At 43.0% G+C, this 15,159-nt stretch overlaps 1 protein-coding gene across 4 annotated transcripts in view; it reads left to right on the forward strand.

The window, feature by feature from the left end:
• USP45 (ubiquitin specific peptidase 45) overlaps window positions 1-15,159 on the forward strand; it is a 3,631,241-nt gene that overhangs the window by 1,907,680 nt on the left and 1,708,402 nt on the right. For all 4 annotated transcript variants that reach the window (XM_069606397.1, XM_069606399.1, XM_069606400.1 and 1 more), the window contains one exon: window positions 10,902-10,989. In XM_069606397.1, coding sequence (XP_069462498.1) covers window positions 10,902-10,989 — 88 coding nt within the window. The remainder of the gene's footprint in view (window positions 1-10,901; window positions 10,990-15,159) is intronic.

The raw sequence follows: 15,159 nt of genomic DNA on the forward strand, positions 1-15,159 counted from the left end.
AATCAAGATGATGATCCTGCCCAGATTGCTCTATTACTTTCAAGCACTCCCAATAAGGATTCCGACTACTTTCTTCAAGACACTCACAAAAACCATCATCAAATGCGTATGGCAAAACAAAGCTCCAAGAATTTCACAACAGGTGCTCACAGCACACAAATCAGATGGAGGAATGGCGCTCCCCCACTTCAGGAAGTACTATGAGGCGGCCCAACTATGGGTAATCAACGAATGGATCACGGACACGTCAGACAAATGATGGGAGGCTCAGGATAGAGCTGTAGCAAGATCAAACCTCCGCCACCTCCTGTGGAAGAAACCAGAGCACAGGCACCAAAACATAAAGATCAGCGAAGTCATGTGCTCTACTATGCAAATCTGGGATAGAGCCACAAAGAGAGAAACCCTAACGATAGACCCGGCACCTTTCATTCCACTGCTGGACAACCCGGACATCCCCCCCAGGGATGGCAAAAGGGTAATTCCAGAAATGGAGAGACTCGGACTGTTCAAAAGTGGGAGACATGTATGTGGGCCAACGGATCAGATCCTTCACGGAATGTCAGGGTTTGCTGGGCCTTACGGAGAAAGACAGATACCAGTATGAACAGATCCATCACTGGCTCACATCCCCAAGAATAACGAAAGCCATAACAAGGGATCTCACCCCATTTGAGTCATACATACTGACCCAAACTGGAGAAAAGAAATTCGTATCAACCCTCTATAAATTTATCAACGCACAAGATGAAAACATTATGTGGCTTTACATGAAAAAATGGGAAACCACTCTGGGAAAACAAATCATGAGGAAGCAGTGGATTTATCTGTGGCAAATAATCCCCAAGTGGACCCGGGCAATTCAAACAAGGGAAGCATGGATCAAGGTAATGGTGCAATGGCACTACACCCCAGAAAGACTCCACAAAATGTTCCCCACAGCTCAAGGAAAATGTTGGAGGGGGTGCGACACCATAGGCACATGGAGACACATATGGTGGGACTGTGGAAAACTACAACCGTTCTGGCCGGAAGTGAAAACGGAAATGCAGGAAATGTTCGAGGGAACCACGAATCTAGCAGAAGAAATCTGGATGTGTGGCATGTGGGCCCCCGAAGACAGGACAATCTCGAAGACGCAAAAGCGGAACTTTATGGGGCTCCTAATAGCAGCGTGCTGGCAATAGCCCAGAATTGGAAAAAAGAGACTCCCCCAACTACAAAAGAATGGCTCCACAGGATATGGACCTATGTAGCAATGGAGAGCATCACATATAACCTCCAAGGGGACAGACAAGGATTTGCAACAGATTGGGGAGAGGTAATGGAATTCCTTCAAAGTGACTATATGATACAGTGGTGCCCACACAACATCCGCATTCTGGATATGTTCACAAGTTAGAACTGTTGCAAACAAGGGACACTAAGGTTCTGCAAAAAGAGCTAACACCAGTAGGGAGGGAGGGGGGAGGGAGAGGTGGGTTGGGGACGATGTTGAGTCCCGAAGTTTATGTTTAAAGAAATGGCAATAAAAATATATATAAAAAAAATATATATACATGCATACAAAATGTATGTATATTTATGTGGAAAAGAAATTTTAGAAAGGAAAGGAGAAAGAGAGTGATCACTACAGCGTGATGCCGTTATTTGGGATAGAACAAAATTAACATTGTTCGCAGAATATTGAATAGAGCATGCATGTGTAAGAAACAGAATCCCATATCAGAAGAGAATGCGAAAGTATTGTTAGACTAATCATTAGGATAAAAGACACATTCCATTTTATAATAACATAAGTATGGTAGTTACATATTGTTAAACGACAATAGGCAATGAAGCTCATATTACATAGAATTACATGGTCAGGTAAGTACGTTGTTAGTGGTATAACTGGAGGTGCCGACAATTTGAGAATTTTTGAAAATCAAATAGCTAATAGTCAATAATCAGTAAAATAGCTCACATTGTATATTGAAGATTAGTATTGGTTTCAATAAGAATAGCAACAATTGGTCAAAGAAATTAAAGTAGTAAATAGTACAGCTCACATTGTGCACAAGGGTTGCATGGTACAGTGTAACATTTATTAATTGTATTTGTCAAGTGTACCGTGAGGGATCAAGATGAATGTAGACACGATAGATGGAATTTACAATGTTAGTTGTTCGTTGAGTCCATTAAGGTGAGTACTGTAAGGAACCCATGGTGGCAACATAAAGACAGACACAAGTGATCACAGTGCAAGGGTGTTTATTAAACTGTATAAATGGGTGAGAATAACGCCTAACCTAAATCTAAGATGGAGCAAGCTGCGACCATCAAATCAAAATAAGGCAGTCCTAGTGGTGTCTTGTCAAATTAAAAGGGCCTATACTAAAATAACTATTGCCAATCCTTATCACTAAGTTACAAAATAGTGTGGGATAGTGTTCACAAGAAAAATAAAGAAGTGTTCACAAAAATAATAGGTCAGGATGGTATGGCGGGGGTCTCCCTTCCCCATGTTTTCTAGCACGGGACAAAGGCGGGACTCTCAAGCACAGCACACTCCTGGGCTTCTCCTGTATGAAGTTACAGTTCCTTTCAACAATGCCCAGACCTTCTGTGTCCAAGACTCCTTCAAGTAAAGTCTCTTACTTCAGAGAGCCTGATAAAACAAGAGTCCTTTTAATTCTCTTTTTGTCAGGCGATTACTCTTCACCCGTGGATTCCCCTCAGCCAGGTTCCGATCCGTTTCTCAATGTTAGTCTCCCTCAGTCGGGCTCAGACCAACCAACAGCACTGTGGACATCCCTCAGTCAGGTTCACATTTGTCCATCTTTCTTTTAGCCCCCAGTCAGGCTTTCTCTTAGCCCCGAGTAAGGCTTGCTCTCAGCCCCCAGTCAGGCTTCACACAGTCCAACATGGCGTTCCCTTCAGTCGGGTGCAAACACCTATTTTACTATTCTTTATTCTTTACCATTGTGTCAAGGACTTTGAGTGTACATGGGATTTGACTGCACCCTTGTATGGCCACTTTGACACCTCCTTTCGGCCTTCCCTACAGCCTCTTGGCATTTGCAGTTTTATTCTTCTTTCTTGCTGCCACTGCAACTTTAAGCTTAACACAGTCCGGCTCCTATCCGGTTCTATCCCGACTCACTGTCTGTGCTGAACTCGGCGTCTCCTTTGTCTCTGGAGTCAAGGATGGTACCACAATGGCAACCTGACTATCAGTGTGGGAGGATTCCATGTACCGCCGACATCTGTCAAACCATTCGCCAGTCTTACGTTTCTTTGTTGAGAGGTTGCATGGGTCTGGGTTGAAAAGGGCAAGGTCAATTCCTTCCTTGACGTCCTTTCAGGTCGTGCCGCCTTTCTCCTCCGTTTGAACTGCTGTGCCGCTATCACTGCTTCCTCGTACGTTCTGGCTTGCTCAGAGTGTGCTCCCGTGCTCCACCTTTTATCCCTTCAGGGAAGGGAAAAGGTAGCTAGGTGTGTGAAATTAGTGGTAATTGCCTGACCTTTGAGTTGGGACATGTCAGGTATATGGCTCTGGTGTTAGTCCATTGTCTTTCAGGGTAGTTGGTCTGTGAGAAAGTGTTTGTGTAAAGAAAGGGAGGGGTTTGAGGTTTTAAGTAACCTACGTAGGAGGTTGGGCAAAAGGTGTTGTAAAGAAGGGCCTACCGCGTCTCACCCGTCAGTGTCCCACTTCCACTCCCAGAGCACCCTCCAGGCAGGTGATCCTCCCGCACTGGTCCACCCCCAGGAACTGGATCCAATAGAGATGGCCGAGTCCTGGCCACCCATATGACAGGTCCCCGGGGACTAGTCCGTGAGACACCTTCAGGTTTCTCACGGTACCCATTCTGTATATCCATCTTGATTCTGTCTGTAATAGCTAAACTGTGGCAGTAATGGGGCATTTTACTATATCGAGTACCCACCACATGATGTCATCAGGAGAATGTTTTTGAACTACAAAATGTTCAACCATCGGAGCCGTAAAGACTGTGCATTGAATTCTTGATCTGTATTCTGACACACGGGTGTTGATACATCTAGAAGTCTGCCCCACATAGCGTAGATGGCAGGGACATTCAATGCAATAAATGACTTACTTGGTCTTGCAATTAGTAAAGTCCAAGAGCTTCCATTCCTTGTGGTCAACTTGAAAAGACAGTTTTTTTTGTGTGAATTTGCACACTGAGCATTGGCGATAGGGATGGTGGCCACAAGTTCCACAGGGTATTTTTTACTGGTTCAGAAAGCGGAAATGAACTACTTTGTCTTTCAAATTAGCTGCTCGTTTGAGGGCAAACATAGGTATATTTTCAGCTGGAAGATCCAGGTTGACAATAGGCCAATAGTTTTTAAACTTTGGATTTCATCATCGAGTGGGTCAGGACACAGGTCATTCCATCTTGGGTTAGTATCACAGTTGTGTTTTTCAGTTAGATGTTCGCTGGAAGAGTATATTGCTCTCTCTTTTGATTTTGAAAGTCGTTTTTTATGATGGCCTCTGCTCTTGAGTCTCCCATCTAGGATTTCAGCATGATGTGTAATGTCCTTGATGTCTGTACACCTCTGTCTAATCCTCTGGCATTTCCCAAAGCGGAGATTGTCCTTGAGGCTCCTAAGGTGGAAATTAGTGTAATGAAGGGCAATATTTTTCTCTGTCGGTTTTCAAAAAAGATTACAGGTCAGTGTGTGTGTTATCAATCATTTTTAAGCTTAGGTCCATAAAGTTTACCTCCGTACCGTACCCTTCTAAAGTGAACTGTGTATGTGGGTCACAATCGTTACAGCCTTACAAGAAAGGGGAAGACTTGGGAATGGATCCAGATTCATAAATCATATAAAACAAATTATTTAAAAATCGAACACATATTTGGGATTCATTTTTAAACTATTCAATGTGTAACTAATACGACCCTGGGGCCTTACCATTTCTGTAAAGCCCTTTCAACTTCATCCATTGTCATTATTGTAATTGAGCTAGACTCGTAGAGTCTACTAAAATGACTACCAGACGTCCCCTTCTATCTTTGCTTCCATGCACCATTTACAGTATTACTACTTGCTGAATATTTTGCTGTTAAATTCCCAACATTTTCTTTGACCTCAAAGGCACATTTGTGCAGTTCCAATTGCTCCTCCTCCGCGCTTCTTTTTTTCTCTGCTTTTATCATAATGTTTGTTTTTATGTGGCCGTGCAATGTTTTTTCTTTCCCATTTCAATAAAATGATTATCATTAACTTGGAACATCTGTTATCGGATCTGGTAATGGTTCAGTTCGCAAAGAGTGCTATATAGGTTTAGTAATTATTTAATTAGAATTGGCACCTATTTTGCACTTGAACAATCATATGCATGTATAAGCCTGTGTTCTGAGCAGGTTGTTTGCTGTTTTTACCCTCTCCCGTCCTGCTGACTGCTGCACATGCACCCCTCATTAAATTAGCTACTTGCTTATAAAAAGTGCACTACAGACCTGCATACAGCTGAAGAAGACTTTGCCGCCTCCTCACATGCTTCTTAAGCTCTGGGTTTCTGTTCCCCACCGTCACCTGCCACCAGCATGAAAATGGAAGTGTTCTCCAATGTTGGACCTTTCTTAGATTCACAGGCTGCGTGATGTTCTCCGATGTCAGGCTGGGAATCCGCTGTCATAATAAGCAGTTTGAATGAAATACAAGAAACTGCGCTCAGTTTAGCATTCTATTTGTCTTGTTTTGGGTAATTTACCCTTTAACCAATAGGCAGTGCCTTCCTTAACTTCACCCCTGGAGGCCTTCTTCAGATTTGTATACCTCACGAAATAGTGTACAGTTGAGCTTCATGGGGTAGGCGAGGGCGTTGCATGTGAACCTATAAAAAACACCAATGCTGAAGAACTGGAGTTCGAGATAAGTAAGTTAATTCTTCTCCAGCATTGGACCTTTCATAGATTCACATGCTGTTGAATAGATTAGAAATTGGTAAAAGGCAGCAACATGCATGCAATTACATAATTATAATTACAAAAATTCTTTTATAACACGCTTAATACCAGCAAGTGGTTTCTAAGTGCAGGATCGGGAATCAAACCTGTATTGCACTGCATTGTCTTGCCTCAAAGATAAACGCTTTGCCCCTGAGCTATCCTTCCTCACCATACAGATTGGGAGGTGGAATACTGCTGAACTCAGTAAAACATGCTTCAAAAGACTGCCCATCCACCACTGGACTCCTCTGCTGAGTACTTGTCAGTGTAGTAAAACCTGGTGAAGGTATGCAGGGATCTCCACATAGCCATTCTGCTAAAAGAGCGGTAGTAGACAAGACTGCTTTCATTAGATGTGTACACAGACGACCAGGAAGTAGCCTGTTAGCTTGTTGATGGCAGAAAGTGATGCAAGCTGAGAGCAATCTGGAAATTGAGGCCTTGGAAAGACCCTTGCTATCAGCAGTAGCCCCAAAAGCAACAGTTGTGACCATTTACAAAGGTCCTTGGTATAATCAACGTAGTATTTGAATGCCCTCATGCATCTAAGGAGTGAAGGGAGCATTCAGCAGGTGTCGCTGAAGAAAACAGGTAGGACCAATGGGGTTTGTTCAAATGAAAAGTGGATGCCACCTTACATGTAAACTTTGAAATTGTATGCAGGAGGATCTTGTCTTTGTGGAAAGTGAAGTAGGGCGATGGTGAGGAAATTGCCCGTCTTTGTGGAAAGTGAAGTAGGGCGATTGCGAAGAAAGCGCCTGAGTGTCACTCACTCTTCTGGGAGGGGTGATGGCCACCAAAAAAGCTGTTTCCCTTGAGACAATCTTAATGTTTGCTTCCTGAATCAGTTTAATTGAGCAATGAATCCCAACAGGTGGGGGCATTACTGGGCCAGGTAATGCCCTGAGCAAGTTAGAAGCCTGAGCAAAGTGAGGGCTTTGACTTTAGCATGTGGCATTACCTGCCTCGGTAATGCCCCCGCCAAGAGGGGTTTATTACTATTAGTATCCCGGCACATTGGACTGGGATACTAATAGTGTGTTTTCCTCAAGTTGAGAAACAGCGTGTTTGCGGTTTCTAAACTTGAAAAACTACAAAACAAGATGACTGCCATGGATCCGGGAGAACATAACTACAGATAGGCCCTTCTCCCTTTTCATGGTAGCCATTGCTGCGAAAGAGCTGTGCTGGGAGCACAGAGTGGGGGCTGTAAATTGAGGTTGTGGGGTGGGGAGAAGGTGGTGCCGGGCACGCCTTCAACTCAGTACCGGAGGGGAAGATGGCAGCCTTCCGCAACCACTGAACCTCGTAATTAGCTCAGAGTCTGCAACCCCTACACCCAGCTGTGTAATAATAGCACATTAAAGTGAGTGCTGTTTCTGGTATTTCTGCTAATTGTTACTTAGGATTCCCAGCCTGACGACGGAGAATATTCAACAGCATGTGAATATTGCTGTTACAGGTAAGTAGCTTAATTCTTACTCTGAACAAGGCCTAGTTGTCATTTCCATCCTTTTAGATTTTTGCACAAATACAAGGGTTGCAAGCTCACAGATGCCTGTTTTTTTCACACAACAAAATAATCCTTTTGAACCTTGGATGTTTTTCCTGGGATACTAGTAAAACTTTGCTGGAGCAGTAGGCTGTTTCCATCAGGTACCGCGTGCCAATCTCGTCGTGATTGCTTAATTTAAAAAAATCATTTTTTAATAACCGTTAGAAAATGGTGATAAAATACTATGTTAATCAATGAAAGCATGGGATTTATGCACCACATCTAGAACCTAACTACCTATACTTTAGGAAGAAACTGAAGACACTGGTGTTCAAATAAGGACCTGTATAACTACTAAAAAACATGTAAAATAATCTACTCAGGAACTGTAATCCTGCTCTTCTGTCCCGTCACTTCATGTTGTCCTTGTCTTCATGTAATGCACCCTGATGCCTGCGGGCTTTGGCGCTATAGAAACAAATAAATAAAAATTAAAAAAATAAAGTCTTCCGAATCGTGTTTTTCAGGTAAAATAGCTCAGGGATTTAAGCTCGTGCCACAGGCCCGAAGTCCATCAGCAGGGTCGACTCTTGAGTAATATTAAATTCAATATTAATGAATACAATTACTGAAGCGTTTAAAAAGCAAGAGGAATCCAGCATCAACTGCTATACAAAACCTGCACATTATTATGTAACATGAGAAAACTGGGAAAAGTATGAAGGACCTGAACTAACAGAATAGAAAACACTTTTTCTGATCACAAAACATCTAACGGCTTGTGTCCCACCACCAGAGACACATTTACACACCGATTTTGATGGCACCTCAAATTCATGCAAAGCGTAGATATAAGAAACATTGGCGAAACAGGGATCAGCTGGGATTTGGTTTTATTAACTGCAAGAAACTGGGTTTACAGAATATTTCCTACTGCCTTGTGTGGGAATGTGTGTATATCTTTATTTATTCTGCTGTATTTAGTGGTTGATTTGCACTTTTAAGATTGCATATGGCCCATTTTATAAAATGGTTGAATGATTCCAAATTCTAACGTGTGCCTTCCATTGAATTCACTTTGTCAATGTCAGATTGATGACGTGTATATCATGGTTTGAGGTCAGTCCGGTGGGCAAACCCCAAAACCAATTCTTCTGCCACTGCCCTTCACCTACATACACTGTAAGACTTTGTGTGGGACTGGAATAATTTCCCAAAACAGATACAATCCTTAGGATATCCTAAATTGAGGTCAGTTTCCTGCTTGAAAAGAATGTGTAAGAAGGTCTCCTGTTGTACCAGGCTACACTGAAGTTCTGCTACAGAGCCAACATCCAAGAAGAGGAAACGAGTTATATACTGTGACGATCCTCCAGATGACGTCACTTCTCCCCAGAGGGGAGCCCCTTTCCATGAGGCTAGGGAGGTCAGGCCGATAACCAATAATCCCCCTAGGGGTGGTAACATGCAGGAGGATTTCATGGGGAGGGACTTTCCTACTGGGGACAAGGACTTGCCTCAGGGACACAGACCCTTTATCTGCAAACCCCACAGGGTAAAAACAACACTCAACCCTTCTTTCCCTATGGTAAAGTCTGAGACAATGTGTTATTGTAATGTGGCAGACAGTTTCACTGTGATAGGTACTGGGACGAAGTAGAACCAAAGAATGCTACCATCAAGCATGAAGAGTGTTCGACCAGCTGTTGGCAATCAAACTGACTTTACGTTGGGGCAGTCCCAGCTACTTAAGCTAAACAGTAAAGAAGCGGAGCAACATCCGGAAGGAGAGGTCAGCGAGCTAGAATGCCATCAAAAAGCCAGCGTGTTGGAAACAAGGCGTTCGAAGGAAGCAGCACTTCAGAGTGACGAGTGCGAACCAAGGAACGCCAGGAAAGCGTTTTGTCTGCCGGCTGGGAGTTGACAACCTTGAAGCTGAGAGTCATTGTGGTGGTGGCGTGACCTGTGGCCGGTCCAAGAACTACGCAGAGACTGCCAACACGAGCCTACTGCGGAGCCATGTAGGCGATTGCATGGAAGGTACAAGGAACTGTGGTGGGTGCAGGACCTGTAACGTGTGCACCATTTGGTCTGAAACTTGCGCCCAGACCGCCAGCAGTAATGGGCTGCAAATTCAAGCATGCCAAAGAAGAGCAGAAAAAGAAAGAGAAAGAAGGAACCTGCGACCCCTCGCGAAACCTGTGTAGAGTTCCCAGAGAGAAGGGAACGGTAGTATGTCCGGGAGTGGCTGGGAAAACTTGAGAAGGCGAAACCAAAAAACAAGCAAGAAGTAGATCATTTTGTGAGGCAACTCCCTGGTCAGTTCCATAAGACTGTGGTATTGAAGAGTCAAGAAAGACTCTGGGACCCTCTTCCTCGTCCAAGTGCTAGCAAGTTGAAGTACAGTGTTCAAGTAAGGACAACTCTAAATCCATATAGAGAACTTAAAGAATTGATGAAGAATCTAAAATTGCAGTAACTCAAGAAAGCATTGAAGTGTCAAGTAGAGCTATGGGAGTGTCTCCCTCGTCCCAGTGGGGCAAGTTGAAACACAGTGTTGAAGTCGAGGAAAGCCTGCTAAAAGCTGGTTATAAACTAGGAGAAGGGAGCCATTCTCCTAGTCCAGTGATATTGAACTTTGTGAAACACGAACTGTGAGAGACCTTTACTCTGGAGAAGGTAGTCATTCTCCTAGGTTAGAATATAAGAACTCTTCCATTAGCTTGGTGATTTGTGTTTAAGTGACAGGGATAGAGTATGAGTTTTGACTAGGATGGTACGTTTGCTTTGGACATCACAACCTTCCTGACAGACCTGAGTTTTAGTTTTGTTGAGGTAGGGATACCAACTCTAACTTTTAGGATAGGTAGGATTTCATTTATTTTTGATGAATAACAAGCAAGCCTTTAATTGGTCAGACTCCTCATTCCAAGTCTCCACAGTACCCATTCACCATATTTATCTCGAGACATTGTTGCCCCATTACCATCTTTTGGCACTGTAGGTTTTATCTTTTATCTTTTTTTTGGTGCAAAGGTTCGAAACAGATGCATGAAGGGTTTCTGAATTTTCGACTGGAAGACAGGATATTTTTTGTATGTGTATTCATGAAGTGAGCATTACACTGGAAAAACTATGTAAATAAATAGCATATGTTTCTTTGACTGGGAAAGTCCAGTTTTTAAAGATTAGAAAGTATGGTAATTACTTGTTATATCATATAATATCTGAACATCACGTTATTACTGACAATTATATTGTTTTTAATCACTTAATATTTGGATATTAGTAATGTTTCTTAATATAAACTTTCATGTAGAAATGGATGGGATCCTGTATATAATCGAGTTTTGTCCTGAAAATAAACTTAGTGGGAGAGTTAGCCACACGTTTGTACAGTAAACGTTTAACCTCCTTGGTATGTTTGTTTTTTGTAGAGCTCCTAAATTCAAAGTATTCCAGCAGCAAGACAGCCAGGAACTTCTCCACTATTTGCTGGATGCAATGAGAACTGAGGAAACAAAGGTACTTTTCTTGTTGTGGTAGAATGTATATTTTAGAGACTTATACAGACCCCGAAGAATATTCCAAATAATATGACAAGCAACAAGAACCCGGGTGATAATACAGGCCTTGAAAGGTTTCATAAGTAGTATTTGTTGAACACCTAGTTCCTCATGAAAGACGCACAGTCTAGCCATTGCTGCCCTCCTCTGCCCACTTACTTCCACCAGTACATTGAGCAAATGACTCTGGAGGATACCGTTAAACCATTCTGGCAGGAGGCCTAGCATATATTGTTTTACCACAATCTGAATCAAATCCCATGTCTCATGAAAAAGCAAGAGGTCCCTGTAGCAGACACCAAGTGTTTATATATAGCAGCACGACCCATATAATCACTGCAAGTATCCAGAGTAGGAACTATAGTTTGTCCTCATTGCTAAAGAATAAACCATTTGGTCAACCATGTCAGCAGAAGTAGTCCATTCATTGAATCATTGACTTGAAATTTGAAGATGGGTTTTTAGATTGATCATTGTTGTCATGTGTATACATAAATTGGGTTTGGGGAGCGGCAGAACGAATGGGAATAATTTACTAGCTGGGCATACATGTTTCCTATAGTTTTTTGTAAATTAAGCAGAGAGCAGGGTTCCCCCAGCACCCACATTTTTCACGTATCGCATTGCAGTAGCGGAGGATCTTTTAGAAATGTAAAGCCTCCACCTTTCCACCTTGTATTTGTATCAGGTCGCAGAAAAACAAGGGGCCAGCCCAGGAAAGCAAAATATTTATATTTATTTTCTATTAAAATATAAAATATAAAAATAAAACAGTAATGGGGGGTCAGGAGATAGTACACAGTTGTCTGTTTTTCTAGCAGAACTCGCTGCTCGCCCCTCAAGCACTTTGCTTGCTGCAATTTTGCCGTGAGATTGTGCTGTGGCATCCGTTATTGAGGAGGATGGGGAAGGTGAGGGGGAGATGTCTCTGAGATATTGTACATGACGCCTGTCACAAGTTCTAACAAATGAATTAATGCTTTTTATTTAAGGTGTCAGGATGGCTGAGGTTTTTTATAGTGTTCCACTGCACTTCACAAGGACACTGTAGGTGGTTCATTCCTGGGAGGGTCCGCAGGGGACCTTTCACAATCATCACCTCCTTCTCATCACTTTCTCTGTCTTACAGACCAGAGTCTCTATCCTTTTATTCTCTGTCGCCTTAGGCACTTCCTCCTTCTCTATGTTCAGGGACCCCGCCCTTTCTATCTCTTGTCAGGGCTTTTGCCCTTTCCTGCACTGCCCTCCCTTTGGTCAGATCTTTTGTCTTCACCTTTTCCATCTTCCTGCTCTTCCTTCCTCTTGATCAGCACCTTCTCTATCTTTCCCTTGTCAAAGGCTTCTGCCTTTACCTCTGTCTTTTTTTTACTAGGGCTGTGGCCATGAATTTATTCATCTGTCTTTTGGTCTCCACTTCAATCTCCTTCCTTTTATGAATTTTGTGCTCTCTGGCTTTCAGTCTCCTCCGGTCTCCAGGTTTTACAATTATCCTCTTTTATCTTGGTCTTACAATTAGCCTCTCTTCTCCGTGAATTGAAATTCACCACTCTCTTCCAGGTCTGACAATATGCCCAGCAATCTTCCTCTCTACTCCAACATACTAATACATTCGACAAAAGTATACAAGAAATATTTGGCTGATTTGAGTTCAACAAAACAGTGGGCCTCATTACAAGTCTGGTGGTAACCATGTTAACAGCAGGGGATTCTAACCCTGCCGGTCCGGAAAGTCAGGTGTCTGGACAATGGAATTCCCCATTGCCATAGAGTCCCCTAGGACTATTAATAACGGTGCTTCCCTGTAAGACTGACTACCGTTGCCACTGTGTCTGGCAGGGTCAGACCTGCCGGGCACAGCAACTCGGCAGGCAGACTCATAGTGTGCCGGTCCGGTAACAACTTTTAATGAGGCCCAGTGTAAAAGTTCAAACTTATAGGTTTTAGAAAGTACTCATTGTGACCAGGGTTGGGCTCCCTTCCCCTGGATCAATTTAGGAATACCCTTGGAAAAGCTCTAATTCAATAAAGTTCTGTTCTGTTCAGTTCAACACAAATTTGTTTCCCTGCACTGCGCCCTTACATTTGGTAAAGTGAATGTCTCTTTCACAAAGACTAGTTCAGAAATCGAACAATTTGTTGTCTTCAACAGTATCCTTCCTGGTAAGGCAAATGTCTCTCTCACAGACGTTCATAAACCAAGGCAATTATTTTCCTCAATATATGCAATTGTTAGCATATCACATTTATTCTTCAAATGGAATACTTTTGTCAGGATAGCACAGCAACTACCTTTGGGGGTGCAACGCAACCATTTGTCAAAATGATAATAGAGTTAATATGTTCTTTCCACCATACCTTTTTGCCACAACCACACTTCTTCGAAACATCTTCTTTCCTGGTTCACTCGCCTGCAAGGAAGACCAATCCTAAACCTACAATTGGTCTTGGTGGCAATATTTGTTCCAAGGTTCTCCACACCAGTATCCCATGTGAAGAGGGCTGAACTATGGCTGCCTCTTTTTATAGTCTATTGGCTCTTGGCAATGTGGGTTACAGATTTCCCCAAATTGGAAACTCAAGAAAGATTTGCGCCCAAGTTGCCTCTTGACTGCTTCTTGCTAGCCCGTGGCTGTTTGCAATGCGGGTTACAGGTTTTCCCAAGTTGGTATCCAATAAAAATGGAATTGCACCCTTGTTGCCTTTGTGCTACTTATTTGCAGCCTCTTGGCTGTTGGCAATGTGGGTTACAGGTTTCCCCAAGTTGGTATCCCATAAAAAATTAATTGCGCGCTTGTCGCCTTTGTACATTATATGTTCGGCATTCAAAATTATCAGTTACTGACAAATGTCCTGCTCCTAGCGCACCAGGGTCACCTTTAACTTCAGGCCAATTCACTGGCCTCCGTTGGCCTCTCTGCTTCACCTTCTGCTGCTGCGGCAGACCTTCTGTGTTCTGCTCACTCCATTTCGAGCTCCCGCATAACTTCAGCAGTCTGCACAGCTTTTCTCTGGAGCTCTGCCAGCTACGCTGGGCCTCTGTGTCCTCCTGCACACCGAAGCAGCTCATGTTGGGTTGGTTTATAGTGATTGTTTCGAAACAAAAGTTTCGAATCACTAAAGCCTCGAAACAAAAGTTTCGAAAACAAAAGCTTTGACAAGCTTTTTTAACATGCAAAAGTGCATTTCTATCGAAACCAATCGGTCGACAATAGACATGGACTGGTTTCAATAGAAATGCACTTTTACAAGTTAAAAGTAGCATTTCAGTGCTTTTTTTGTAACTTTAAAACGTTACATGGAGCTGTCCAGTGCTGAAATGTCAGCACTGGCCAACCCCCTTGTTACGTTTTAAAGTTTTTGTGTATATTGGGGGGGTTCCCCCCCAACCACCACTCCACCCCTCTCACCCCCCAACCCTAACCCTTGCCCCAACCATAACCCCCTAACCCAAGCCCCAACCCTAACCCTGTCCCCAGCCCTGCACTAATACTTACCTTCATTTAGATACCATTTTCGAATTTATTTCAGACGAATATCTTTTCGAAAGAATGGCTTTTCGAAAAGGTGTATTCTCAGGATTTACATTCAAAACTTTGGGCTTCGAAAAAATGACTGGATACCGTTGGGTTGGGAGCTAGTCTCCCATACGGCTGGGCTCCTCTTACAGTTGCCGTCCCCGACGCCACTTCCTGCTGCAATACCGCACGCATTCTCTTCCAGCGTTAGACTGCTTCTGCTTCTACTTCTCCTACTGCGTCTCTCCCCAGCTGTAGCTCATGCTAGGGTTTAAATGTCTGGCTCAGGTGCTTTACAACAACTAGACCGCACATTCTGTTCAATGGCATCTCTTATCCTTACTTACTTAGTCCCTCCTCCTCATCCCAGTACCAAAGGCATTATGGATCCTGAAGTCCATAATCGTTTTTGTCCTTTGACATTTAGTTTGTTTTGATTGCTTTGTGAACTGAGAGTTGTCAGAGTTAGGAGATGTTATGTTAAAGGTTTGTGGTTGAACATTGGGTTAAGGACCTCTAAATAGAACAGAATCATAACAATTAGAGGATGTCATATTTAATACCTGAACTACCAAGGTACAAACCTTATTCTCTTTAAATTACTTTTCATAGAA

This window comes from Ambystoma mexicanum, chromosome 4p (assembly GCF_040938575.1).
Source record: "Ambystoma mexicanum isolate Mex_15411 chromosome 4p, UKY_AmexF1_1, whole genome shotgun sequence".
In the NCBI taxonomy this organism is placed as follows: Eukaryota; Metazoa; Chordata; class Amphibia; order Caudata; family Ambystomatidae; genus Ambystoma; species Ambystoma mexicanum.